The sequence below is a fragment of the Oxyura jamaicensis genome, chromosome 3 (genome assembly GCF_011077185.1).
Source record: "Oxyura jamaicensis isolate SHBP4307 breed ruddy duck chromosome 3, BPBGC_Ojam_1.0, whole genome shotgun sequence".
Classification (NCBI taxonomy): domain Eukaryota; kingdom Metazoa; phylum Chordata; class Aves; order Anseriformes; family Anatidae; genus Oxyura; species Oxyura jamaicensis.
In genome coordinates this window covers 4,632,704-4,645,491 of record NC_048895.1, presented here as the reverse complement: position 1 = coordinate 4,645,491, position 12,788 = coordinate 4,632,704, and the positions used below count along the sequence as shown (strand labels likewise).

Here is a 12,788-nt window from a genome sequence, read left to right as displayed (position 1 = left end):
CGTACATGCAGAGTCAAGGTTTTTGTGAAAGCAAGACCCTTATCTGCACTTTAGCACCAAAACTTACAGGTCTGTTCTGCCTTCCATGTCACGATCTGTTTTGTCCTCCTGACAGACAGCACCAACTACTGTTCTCCCTGAAACCCTGATCATTAATCGGCTTGTAGTAGCAACTGAACAACCACACCTCTGCTTTTCCTTTGGAACAACCTCTACTAATTCATTCTCTCTGAGTTCCTGCCTTTATTCCCAGCTCCTGGCCTAATTATTTGAATCGTGGCAATGCCGAGAGACCTAGCTCAGAGCAGGTCCCCTGGTTTTACATGGTCAGTCTTACTTACACCAAAGGATGAGCGAGGGAGCAGGAAGGGAACTGCCCACAGCCGTGCAGCAGGGCAGAGGCAGAGCCGAGAAGAGAAGCCCCGTGCAGCAGGACTCAGAGCAGCCTCTGGGGCCATCACACTCAGTGCACGATGCTGCAGGCCCGCTCCTTCGGCTGAAAGCGCTCTGCAGGAGCAGCAGGTGAGAGCTTTGCTTTGGGCACGTCCCAGAGCAGAACGCCTCCCTAGAGGGACCGTCGTGTCAGAAGGAGTTTGTTCTGGGGGAACGTTTCCAGGACTTCCCCCAGGTGCAAGTGTCTTACAGAGCAACGTAAATACTTTAAGCCTTTTATTGGCACCTAGAGGTATCGAAGCCCACGTCAGCAGGCAGAGCCTTAGCTCTACATCATCTTTGTCTGCCACAAAACACACACAGTAATTCCTCTCCCCTCCCGGCCCCTCACCACCAGTCAGTGGGAGACAAGCGAGTTGGGACTGGAGACACGGATCTGTTCCCTCCACGCGCTGCTTGGAGCAGACAGACGGAGCAGCCCTGCCCGGGGAGCGGTGGTGGGAAACGGAGCCCTCCCACCCTCCTCCTGCCGGGCCGAGGAACGGGAAAAGCTGAGCGGAGCCACCCCCTCTCCAGGCAGGGGGAAGCGGCTTGCGGGGGAGCGAGCCTGGAACGAACCTCGCCTGCGCTTGTGGGCAGAGCCGTGAGCAGGGGAAGCCGGGAAGAGAGCAGAGACATTTTATGCTCCTCGGCTGAGTCACCCGAGTGTATAAAATCAGGGCCAGACAACCGGTGCTGCGCAGAGGGGAGGCACGAGGCATCAGGACTGCTGGGCAGGTACGTGCGAGCGGCTGCGGTTTAGATCTGGGGACTAAGCGCAGATGTAGGACTAGGACCCAGCAGTGCCACCGCTCCCATCCTCTGGGTGCCATGTGCCATGGAGCGGGAAATCCAGCAGCTCTGCTGAGGCTGCTCAGCTCCTGTACGGCTCCAGATACCAAAAGGTACGCGGGTGACTAAAACGTACCAGTCCCTACTTCAAACCTGAGATGGGAGCAATAGGTGATGGCCTGGCATTTCCTGGCACTACCCAGGGAATGGCAAGCAGCTGTCATGGCCAGGAAAGAGTCTGCCATATTTCATACCAGAGGGGGCTTCAGCCACCCCGCACAGTGGCAGGTTTTTAGATGAGGAATGATCATTGCAATGCCTGCAAGCATGAAAGGCAGCCCAGCAAGTAAAGCACTAGTTCAGGGCTGGGGCTAATTCCTTCCTCTGACACAGACCTACTTGTGTGGCCTTGGGCAAGCCATTTAGGAAATTTATTAATTTATTTATTTTAATTGGTCTTCAGGTTCCTACTAAGCTATTAAAATTCTCAGAACCATATAGGCTCCTTTGGTGCTTATGAGTCCCATGGATTTTATTAATTTTTCACAAATGTTTCCCTGTCAAAAACGCCACTCGTTGCCCACCTCGGAGAGGATCAGGACAAGCTCACTGGGGTTGCGATGCCCGCCCCAGCCAAGCTGGGGTGGAGCTGGGCGTGCCAGAACTGCCCAGGCAGAGCCCACACGAGCCCTGGGCTGCTGCTGTTTCGACTCTTGCTAAGGGACAGAAAGGTGCTCCTAAGAGAGAAAAGGCACTTTCACCTGCCCACCCATCACAGCACAGCCTGGTTTGGGCTCCTGCATCCTCTAGATAAATGTTTGGCAGTCCTCCCGTGCCTTAGGTGCATGTGCTTGCTTTGCACTGACACCCTCACAGAGAGCAATCCCATGCCATGGTCACCCCTGGCCCTAGCCCTATTGCCTGGTACCTCCCCCCAGAACCCTCTTCCCACGGAGCACAGCCGGAGAGCCCTGGGGAGAGCGATACACAACCAGGCAGAAAAGCGAAGCCCCGTAACATGGCAATATCCCTCTCTCCTGCAGCTCGTGCCCTACCAACCGGTATTTTCACAGCGGAGCAGCATGCCCCCCAGGCCAGGCTGGTCCTGAGCTACTGCTCTTGATTCTCCAAATTTACCAGAATTTAAACATCCTGGAAAACCATGAACAATTTATTTTATTAGCTCCCTACTGACGTGGCTTGTTCATCGTGTCAGACTGCATGGAAGATTGTAGGCAAACTTAGTCTAAGATCACACGGTACTGCTGTCCCAAAGGGCTTGAGTTTACTCAGGCTTAATTACAGAAATTCATTACCACTTGCACTGTCTGGATGCACCTGGAAAGCAGTTATAAATGTTTCACTTTCAAATAGCTTGTAGCTCCCTGGGGGAATGTTCATTTAGCTCTTGATGCTGATGTTTTGTGTTCCCCTCCCTGAAAAAAACCCGGACAGATCTCACAACTAACTGCAAGGCACTTGGCAGAAGGATGTTGTCCCTCCTGCTCACCTTCTCCCTGCTGGTGAGGAGCACAGTGTCAGGCCCGGTGAGCAGAGCGGAGCCTGCGGCATCCAGGGATGTCACCACCTTTTTCCAGCTGGCTCAGGAAGACTCTTGGGAGAACGTGAACCTGACCAGCTTGTCCTGCGAGGATCGGAAGAACAGGACCTGGATCACCCTGCAGCTGACAAGCAGCACCCTGACGACCTTCCCTGTTTGCCTCCCAGAGGCCCTGGAGACCTTAGACATCAGCAACAACCTCCTAGAAGAGGTGAACGGCACGGAGATGGCAAGCCTGCCACGGCTGCGCGTCCTCTCGCTGAGGCAGAACCTTCTCCGGGCGGTCAGGTGGGGACCTGAGGCCCTCAGCAGCCTCCTTTTCCTGGACTTAAGCTTTAACAAGCTGTCGTCTGTGCCGTCGTGCCACGCTTCCTTCCTGCCCAGCTTGAGGTGGCTGTCCCTGGCTGGAAACCCACTGACCGAAATCCAGCCGCTGGCTTTCTCCTGTTACCCTCAGCTACAGTTCCTGAACCTCTCCACAACTCTGCTCGGGCAGGACGACCGCAGGGGAATTAGGGAGTCTGCTTTTGCCATCAGCACATCTCCCAGCGAGGCTACAGACAGGACTGGGAACACCATCAACGTGCTTGACCTGAGCGGGACCTTTCTGGAGAAAAGTAAGTCGGCAAATCCCTCACTGTAAACACGGGGCCTTGGCCTCATCCGCTGCTGATGTGAGCGTGCCAGGCGCTCTCCAGCCAGTCACGTAGCTGCTGGGGAGAAGCCCTCATGCCCAGTGGCCTCCCTGAGGACAGGCAGAGCACCAACAGGGCTCTGCCTCGCTGTGCTGCCCAGCTCCTCTGCTGCTGCCAGCCCTGAGGTGAGCTTTGAGAAACGCAGGGGAGTCACTTCTGTTTCCAGACAGACTGCTGAAATCGTTCGTTGTCTGGCCCCACACATACTCCGCTTGTATCGCTGTGCTGAAGTAGTGCAGAGAGGCGTTTTGTGTCGGCAGCCAGACAAATAGCCGCCACATGGCGAGCCCGTCCCTGCCCTGGGCAACTGACAGGCATTTCTGCCATTTGCCTCCTCTGTCGGCTTCAGCTTATACCTGAGGTGCTGAGGGAGAGACGCTGAACGCCTTGCCCAGCTGGGCAGAGCCAAGACCTGCCCCCAGTTCTCCTGCATGCTGGTCCAGTGCCTTCCTGGCCTATCCACAAGGCCACCTCACGTGCTTCTCTGCCTCATTTCACAGCTTTATTTATGGCTTTCCCCATATGAACCAGTCCTCCCTCCCAGGGGCCCTAGGAGGTTTCACTGGCGGGCTGCTGGTTAACACTGACCAAGAACCACAGTGTGGGGTCAGGGCAGTGCCCTCACTGCGACGGCACCCGACAGTGGCACTTCTCGCGGACAGCCTGCAAGGTGGAGGCAGCACAGAGGGGTTCTTCCCACGTGGATGTGCCCTGATTCCAGTAAACAGCAGCTTAGACATTCCCCAGGCTTGAGGTTTCACCTCGCCAGACCCATACCACTCCACCTTTTTTTTTTCCCCTCAGCAGAAATCCACAGCAATGCTCTGTCTGTGCAAATGGTAAAAATCTCTTTTCTGCTTCAGTTCAACCAGAGTGGACCAAAGACTTGCCCAACCTCAGAGCACTTCACCTGACAAAGATGTCCCGACTAAGAAGCCTCGACACCGACCTCAGGTCCATGCCTCATCTCAGGGAGCTCAACTGTGAAGACTCCCACTCCCTGGGTTTTGTGAGGACAGAAATGTTTGAAAGCGCACCTCAGCTAAGCCACCTCTCATTTCAGAAGTGAGTTGTTTTGTTTTTTAAAAAAATTTACCTCCCTCTATGAAAATAGAGGCAGAACAGTCAACAAAGAAAAAGATATGGAGAGCACCTTAGCAAACTTTCTATATCGGCTCAGATTAGCATATCAGAAAGCAAACACTAGAGCAGCGGCTGTGTTCTAGGAACCAGTTTCAGGAAAATAAAGAAACCGGTTTAACCAAAAAATAAAAATAAAAAGATCCCTCACTAGATTGCCACATTGAATTTACACAGCACTTTACAACACCCAGAGACATACCAGCACCAAAAATCATGACCCAAACTCAAAAAATCAGAGGAATAACAACTAAAGTCACAGGCGAAAGAGAGCATCTTCTGAGCAGTCTGGCTGCAGGGGTTACACCACACTTTTTTTTCTGCAGCTCTGTCAGGCTAGCAATGCTTCCTACGTGTAGGAGATGTGAGTGCATGTTGCGAGAGGTAACTGACAAGAGGAGGGTGACTGGCATCGAGGAAGTAAGTCATTACAAGCAGATTGAGAAAGAAGCCCGAGAAATGACAGAACATAAAAGCACAGCTGACTGCATGTTGGCGGTGATCGTCTGTTCTTTCCAGCTGCCATCTCTAAAGGTGTGATCCACCTGTGAAGCCGCTGTCCACTCAGAAATCCTGTTAGGCACTGGCAGACAGCGGCTGCCTCGTGCAAGTCAGAGATGGGCAGGTGCAGCCGGACCTCCAGGTGCAGAAGGGTGCTGGTGGTGTGACAGCGAGGGGTTTCCGAGGGAACTGGGCACACTGCTTTGTGTCCTACACACACTGGGGTACTAAGCATGCTCCAGTCCCTGGAAGGTAGCTCAGCACTTGCTAATTATTGTGTTTGTCTCCTTGTAGCTGTAACCTGAGTTCCTTTAGTCCTTGGAATATCACTTCATCAGACAGCATCATCATCAACTTGCACGGAAATCCCCTGCTGTGTGACTGCAGGCTCTCCTGGCTGCTCTCCAAGCCCAAGACAGTTGTGCTGCAAAGGTGAGTGAGTTCAAGGAGATAAAGCAAAGCTCTTCAGACATAACTCAAATCTGCAAGGTATTTGGGGACCAAACAGTCACCACGATCCAAATTTTTCAGACAAAAGTGTGTTCTTTCCTTCCACTAGAGGTAAAAATGCAAAATGAAGTCTTCTTTGGGGGTAAATACCATGGGTGAATGATACTTGGAAGTACATAAATGTGATGGGCATATGTAGAAAAGTAAAGCAGTATTAGCTGTGGATTCTACTATAGGATAAGAATAGTATAGTTGCTCTTTTTGCCCATATTTTCTGTACTATTAAGATAAAAATAAGCTGGCTAGGTGGCCGTGGTGGGCCAGCACTGGGAGCAGAACTTTACAAGCAGTTTTGCTTATTATTTCCTGCTTGTCCTCATGTTCCCAGAGCCTCAATCAGCACAGGCAGCGCACAAAGCCCCTGGCAAACAGCACCGTTTGTCCCCGGTTGTTTCCACACTCTCCAACAAACTGACTGCAGCACGCTGCAGTTACTTTGCATATGTAGGATCTCCCTTCCTTGGGAAGGGCCACCAAGAAGTTTTGTCACCCACCGTGAAGAAAGCAGGGAAGTAGGCTGTTAAAATCAGATCGCCTCTCATGGGGCAAGCCTTAGCATTTGCATTCTTCACAAAGAGCTGCAGTGTCTGAGCAAAGAAAGAAACCGAGCTCTGTCACTTAAAAGCACACCCAGTGTTAGCACAGCTCCTGCCGCCTGAACCAGCTGGCTTTAAGGATCTTGGGGACCCCGTTACAACCCTCTACAGGCAGTCCCTTCTTAGTGAGGCATTAAAGTCTGCCTAAAGCCAGTCAGCTGCGTTCACAGGGCTGTGGAAATCTGTCGGCCAAGCACAGGACTATTGTCGGTACAACCTAGCCTTGCTCTAAGTTTCATGTCTTCTTTAATGTGAAGACTGGTTTTGGACAGCGGGTTGCCAACGCCCATGCAAAAAGGCTGCGAGGGACCTGTAAGGTTCTCATCGAATTTCTCTGTTCTAACTTGTCCCCTCTACAGGGCTTCGGACACTTTTTGCAACGTGTCCCAGGAAAATTGGGACAGACCCTCGACATTTTTTACGCTGCAAGAGCTCTACGATGAATGCCAGTCAGAGAGAAACGTCACGCTGCCCGACTCAAACACACCCTCCACTGAAAACAAAGCTTTCAGCTTTGCCAGCTACACCACCACGGCCGCAGCAACGACAGGCTCTGCTCTGCTAACCAAAGACACTCACACCAGCTCCCTCACTCACAGGAATGCGCCAAGCACAACCGCAGCCAACCCAGGCGAGCTGCTGCTCATAAAAGCCAGCAGTTCCTCCCAGGAGGACGGGGCAGTTTCCGAAGCCGTGAGCCATCCCCCTTCCCTCGCGCCAGCAACCACCTCCCCCGGTTTTCTCAGAGAGCTCCAGAGCCGGGCCCCGGATCGCAGCACCGTGAGTCACGCTCAGACAGATCAGCCACAGGGGGAGCTCAGAAAAACTCAAGAGGCGTTTCCCCAGCAAGGCCCATTCAGCCAGCCCACCAGCAATTATTCCACTACAGCAAGGGGGGACCCAGATGCCGTTGACCATTACGTTCACTCCTCTGCTGTGGAAAGAACTCCGCAGACAGAGCTGCGCCGGCTGAACTCCACACGGTCCGGTGCTCACTCGGCATCAGCATCCACCAGGTCGCTGATACACTATGTGGACGACTACGAGTACGAGGAGCAGACAACAGAACCCCCCGTGCAGCAGGTATACACCTCGTGCGACTACAATCCTTGCAGGCACCTTCAGAGACCATGCAGCGAACTTCAGAGCGTATCCCGATGTTTGTGCCCTGGCATGTCGAGGGAGGATGAAATCCCAGACCCGCCGAGGCTCAGAGAGGTGTCTGAAGTCACAGACAGCTCAGCACAGGTGCACTGGTGCGCCCCAAATTCAGTTGTTCGTACCTACCAGCTGATGCTTCACGACCAAGGCAACGAGGAGAGACGGCTCATCCTGGACAATATTTATGCCACAGCAAGGCAGTACACTCTGTACAACCTGCGGCCATACACCACTTACCACATCTGTGTGACTGCTTTGAACAAAGCGGGGTCAAGCCAGGTGACAAGTCAGGGAATTGCAGGTAACTCGTGCACCAGATTTCAAACGAAGCCCAGCTACAAGTCTGTCTTTGCCGCTCTGTCTGCGGCAAGCGGACTCTTTCTCATTTCCACAATTATTTTGTCTGTTTGTCTGTGCAAGGCACATAAAAAGCCTCACAGTGAGCAGTACGGTACACACTTAGTCTCTTACAAGAACCCAGCGTTTGATTACCCCTTAAAACTACAAACCACGAGTTAGCTCAAGGTGATTGCTCTCCACCCAAGTTCACTGTCTCTATCACTCCGGTACATTTTCCTGAGATCCTCAAAATGTTCTTCAGCAAAACTAGGGAACACCAGACGTCATAGCCCCTGTGCTTCCAAAGGAGGAACAAAATCAAAAGTCAGCAAAAAAAAAGAGCCTTTGGGTTCTTGTTCATGTGCTAAGCAGCAGCAAACCTGGACACGACCCTTGAAGTTACTTTTATAATCACCTACAAACACACCAGCACACACTTCACGCAGTGAGACGTTGCCTTGCCAGCTGTCACGGATACAGCCCATGCAAAGCAAGAATATGTAACGCATCTCACCAAGCAAGACAGATACTGCTTTTGTTCACATAAGTGAAGTTGAATTTACCATTTCTCCTAACGTAAGTACATAGGTATTATTCAAGAAGAGAACATTCCTGGAAGGAACGTGAGAAAGATCTCCTCGGGTTCGGTAGCAAGGTGCTGTGCACATCCAGCTCCAGCAAATAGCTCTGGTGCCTGCAGCTGCTCAGCTCTAACTCGGATCAGGGAAAGAAATGCAAAAATTAATTGCAAAGGGGAAGAACGAGACACTGTGGGATGATTAAGGCAGGACAATCCTTTTGTTTTGCCTTTACATGCTGTCTTCCCAGGCTCCGCAGAGCTGCCACAACCCCGAGCACAGGCAGCGAGCAGGCGGTGAGGAGTCTGCAATGCCGCAGTGCCCCCGAAGCAGGGGAAGCACATCAGCGTTTGCTTCACAACTGATTTTCAACATGAGATTATTGCTCGGTTCCATCTGCACATTTAGCAGGCTGACGATTTACCTCACACAGAGGCAAAGAGCCAAGTAATGAAACCATTTCGGGTGTGTGTTGCTGAGAACTGAAAAATGAAATCCCATCCACTAGCAACAGCTGATACTCATGCAGAGGTTTTTCAAGTGTGCTTACAGGTACTAACCTCTGCTACAAGATAGCCACAGATGCTGAGAATTCAGCAGCTTTGAGATCTTTTCATTTAAAACAAATAAAAAATAATAAATCCAAGAGCTGTTTTTGTAAGACAAGGTGTTTGTCCTGATCAAATATTTCTCACCGTCAGTGTTCTGACGGTGCACCCAGAAGCTGCATATTTGTGCTGCTGTGTAGAACCAATATGTAAAATCCCCCGATCTCAGAGAACGAAGGCTGCTGTACAGTACAAAATAGTCTGTTCTGTCCATAGTTTTTTAATGCTCCCTGTATTAATGGAAATAAAAGCTACAGACCAGTTCTTTGTTAAAGACCTAGATCTCTGAGCTGTGTTTACTGTCTACAGTGCTTAGCCCAAGGAATGAATTCTAACATTTTGCTGTTTTGGAGCCCTTAGGCACGTAGTGGAGGGACATTTTTATCGGGATCAGTTTGTGTATCCGATGTCAGCAGAGATTTCATTCTGTATGTGCCATATGAAGTGGGCTGTGACATCCTCACTTCTAAGGGCCTGCAACCCTTCTGTGCAAACGCATCCCTTCCCTGTACCAGCGCAGGAAAGGACAGCAGCTGGGAGAGATGCTCCCTGCAAGTCCCTGCCGTGCCTGTCCTCAGCTGCTGAGCTTGGCTGGGCCCCGTGGCTCAGCTTCCAGCAAAAGTGCATTGCAGATGAAGGAAGCAGGATGGTATCGGCTGTCACGTTGCAAGTCCCTTCATTTTCCTACTCTGGTAGTTCATAATAACTTTCTTTCTTTGTTTGTAGTTTCTCATATTTATTTCAGGTGTTTTTTTCCCCTACTGTCTGGAAGGCCTTGTAAACAGGAGCAGACGATGCTTCCCTTTCATTCCAAGTAAGCAAGAACCTTTGACTCACATTATTCCAAAGTGGGGCAGGGATCACATACTCCCTTGTTTGGAAAACAGAGCTCGAAAAGACCTTGACTGGGGTCTTTGGTATTACCAGAAACAGAGTGGAGCAAAATAAGAGACTTGTGAATAGCTACATCTAAATTCTTGAAGATTAGCTCTAGAGGGGAAGAGCAAAAAGACACTGCAGCTGGAAATAAAGCAGATTGTTCCCGTTTAGCTGTTAGCCCAAAGCAACAGGATGCATTTAGAGTCACATTTTTGTGCCTTAACTGGCCTTTATTGTGTTACAAAGCATAATCACTGCAACACCTACCACGAAGCTCACCAGAAAATCTCCAGGTAAGAGGATTTGACTGCACTCAGTGGCAAGGGGGTGCTCCGACCCCACAGCTACCCAACAGCCTAACAGCTTGGGTGGGATGAAGGACGCAGCAGAGGCTGTCACTGCAGCACCATCCCCTCCGAAGATGGCTGGGGAGCTGCTGCAGCCAGGAGGGCTGGCACTGAGCCCCACCACGTGCCTTGCGCTGAGATGTGGGAGCACTCACAAGCTCCTCATGTGGTTGTAACCAAGCCCATGCCACTTCTTGTCACAGCTGCTCCCCCGAGCTGTGCGCATTGATTGCACACCCCTTTTGAAGCCCCTCAGAGAGCAAATCACACCCCGAGTTCATAAAAGCCCTACCCATTGTCCTCACCCAAGCACATCAGCGTGAGCGCATCCTGTGGCTCTCCCAAAAGCCTGGTTACCTCTCAGAGCAGCCCAGACATTTTGCAGGCTTTTTCACCTTCTCCCCTTGTTTCATAGCCCCGAGAAGGCAACAGGGACACAGGCGTTCTCTTTATGTTCCACGTTCTCTCGTGCTGTTTTAGTAGGGCTTTCCACCTGCTGCCAGTCTCAGGGCTGCTTCCCAGGTGGTACCTAGAGCTCCATTTGTTTCAGCAACCAAAGCATCAAGGATTTGCTCAACACCTGCAGAACTCCAGCAACAAACAAAACGTTTAAATAACCCCCCTTGCACACCGCCCTTTCCCAGGAAATATATCACTCAGGGGCGCCCTGTTGCAGAGGCAGCACGCAACAGAGCAGCTCTAAAGCAGTTAGGCTACCAAAAAGAAGCACCATGGTAACAAGCTGAACAAAAACACAGACTGCAAGGAGGAGAGGCGAGTACCCAAGGTCTCACACACGTATGTGTCAAGAACTGTTGTGTCCCCCACGTGAGTCACGGCTGCCGTGAGGCCAAAGAAGCAGCATCGTGCACGGGCAGGTAAAGCAGACTCCATGTTCAGCCAAAAAAAGGCTGCAAAATGTCCCCACCAACCCACGCCAGCCCCGTGCTGCTCTCCAGCCTCAGCCTCTTGAATCCTTCCTCATTGCAAGGGTTTATCGTACCCATCTTTCAAGGAACCGTTGCAGCCCAGGAACAGGTAAAATGGCAATTATTCAAACCTGCAGTTTTGGTTTGAACAACTCACAACATTCACAAAGTAAGCATTTGGGTATAAGGCATTTCTTGGAAAAGCGCTGCCTATCGCTGGTACTTAAAACCAGCATACACTTCTAGAGAAAGTGAATCACCACGTTGTCCCTTCTAGAGCTTTCACTGCAGCTGCACCTACCGATTTCACAATTCCACCCTCAAAAGGGAGCAATAATCACTGGGGTAAGGTTTTCTGGAAGCCCATCTTATAGCCTGTGTATAATCCTTGTACACAATTGTCCTGTTTATCTCTGTGAAAAGATCATTCAGGGGAAGCACTGGGAGCATTTAAACATGCTTTGTAATTCTTTTTGCGGGCTTTTCATCCTAAAAAATGCATTCCCAAGAACCTTTTCCCTTCACTTGGCAATGTTTGCTTTCTTTCTAGCAGTCCAAGTCCTAGCAAAGGAAGACCAAAATAGCCAACAGTGCGTGTGGGTGCATCCCCTGGGGTTTGCAGCAGAGGCGTGTGCTGTTCCCTCTCCGAGCTCAGCATTTCAAAAATCAGTCACTGAGCCTCACGGAACCAACCAGGATCAGAAACTGTCGGGAAAAAGGATATGATCCCTGAAAAAGCCTCAACTTAGGAAAAAAAACCTGCTCATCTAACTGCCCAGAGTCAAAGCGGCCTAAGGCAGGGTGTTCACTTCACCCCGCTGGCTTTCTCAGCCTCATGGGGGAAGGATGCAAGACCAACGCCCCACGCTCATTCAGCAAGCACCGCAGCGGCACAGATGCACTCCTGCACAGTAGTCTCCAAAAAACACACTCACCTGGAGGGAGAAATGAGGATGGCTCTTTGTCAAGAAGCACCTAGTTCGCACTTTACCTGTGAAAGAGAGACATTTGTCACATGTGAGAACACGTTTTGTGTTTGTGGAAGCAGATACTCATGAAAGAACATCATATTTAAACTCCCAGTGCTTTTCCTTTTTATCAGCTGTCCGAAGCATACAGAGTTTGTTCTCAAGTAGGGCAGTATATCAAGAGTAAATTCAAACTTTTTTGAAAAGCAATCAAGCAAGCCAACAAATAACAATATTATTTTTGAAATATACTCAGAAAACAACCCCTTACAGCAAGGCTGGGGTTCTGCTGTCATCTAGAGGGAGAGGGTGGAATCATCTTGCTTAGGTGCCACCTCACAGGGAAATACTGGCTCCTTCACCGCACAACTACAGCCCGCGCCCCACAGACCAAGGCTCACTGAAGCTGGCTACACGACTGTGTGCACCTGTGTATCCACACCTGCCTACACTCGAAGCTTTTCAAAGACTTTTTCTAACAGTTTTCATGATAATACCGTGAGGATACACTAACACCTTGTCACTGGCGTTACTGGACTTTAAAGAAACTGGGGGATTCTCCACAGAAGCAGCAGCATTTATCCCGATATTCCAGCAGGCGATTCCAGAAATCGCCTTTGTTCAGCTCAGTGCTCTCCAGAGGCAGAGGAACCCCTCTCCTCTGACAAGGGCCCAGCCAAAGGAAAAGCTTCAGCCTGAGCTTGCAACCTTGGGTCCTAGATACACAGAAAATCAGGCTTCCTTTGTGCCAC

General features: G+C 50.8%; 1 protein-coding gene across 1 annotated transcript; it reads left to right on the top strand.

The window, feature by feature from the left end:
* The first annotated feature begins 892 nt into the window (after nucleotides 1-892).
* LRRN4 (leucine rich repeat neuronal 4) lies at nucleotides 893-9,193 on the top strand. Its single transcript, XM_035321299.1, has 5 exons — nucleotides 893-1,170; nucleotides 2,671-3,402; nucleotides 4,344-4,545; nucleotides 5,416-5,553; nucleotides 6,587-9,193. Exons 2-5 carry the CDS (start codon nucleotides 2,715-2,717, stop codon nucleotides 7,905-7,907), a joined length of 2,349 nt encoding a protein of 782 aa, XP_035177190.1. The 5' UTR covers nucleotides 893-1,170; nucleotides 2,671-2,714; the 3' UTR covers nucleotides 7,908-9,193.
* Nucleotides 9,194-12,788: the final 3,595 nt, after the last annotated feature.

Excerpts from the sequence above, each read along its gene's own strand:
- LRRN4 (XM_035321299.1), top strand. The coding sequence starts at position 2,715 with ATGTTGTCCCTCCTGCTCACCTTCTCCCTGCTGGTGAGGAGCACAGTG. Across the intron at positions 3,403-4,343 it reads CGGGACCTTTCTGGAGAAAA|TTCAACCAGAGTGGACCAAA; the intron begins GTAAGTCGGCAA and ends TTTCTGCTTCAG. Across the intron at positions 4,546-5,415 it reads AGCCACCTCTCATTTCAGAA|CTGTAACCTGAGTTCCTTTA; the intron begins GTGAGTTGTTTT and ends GTCTCCTTGTAG.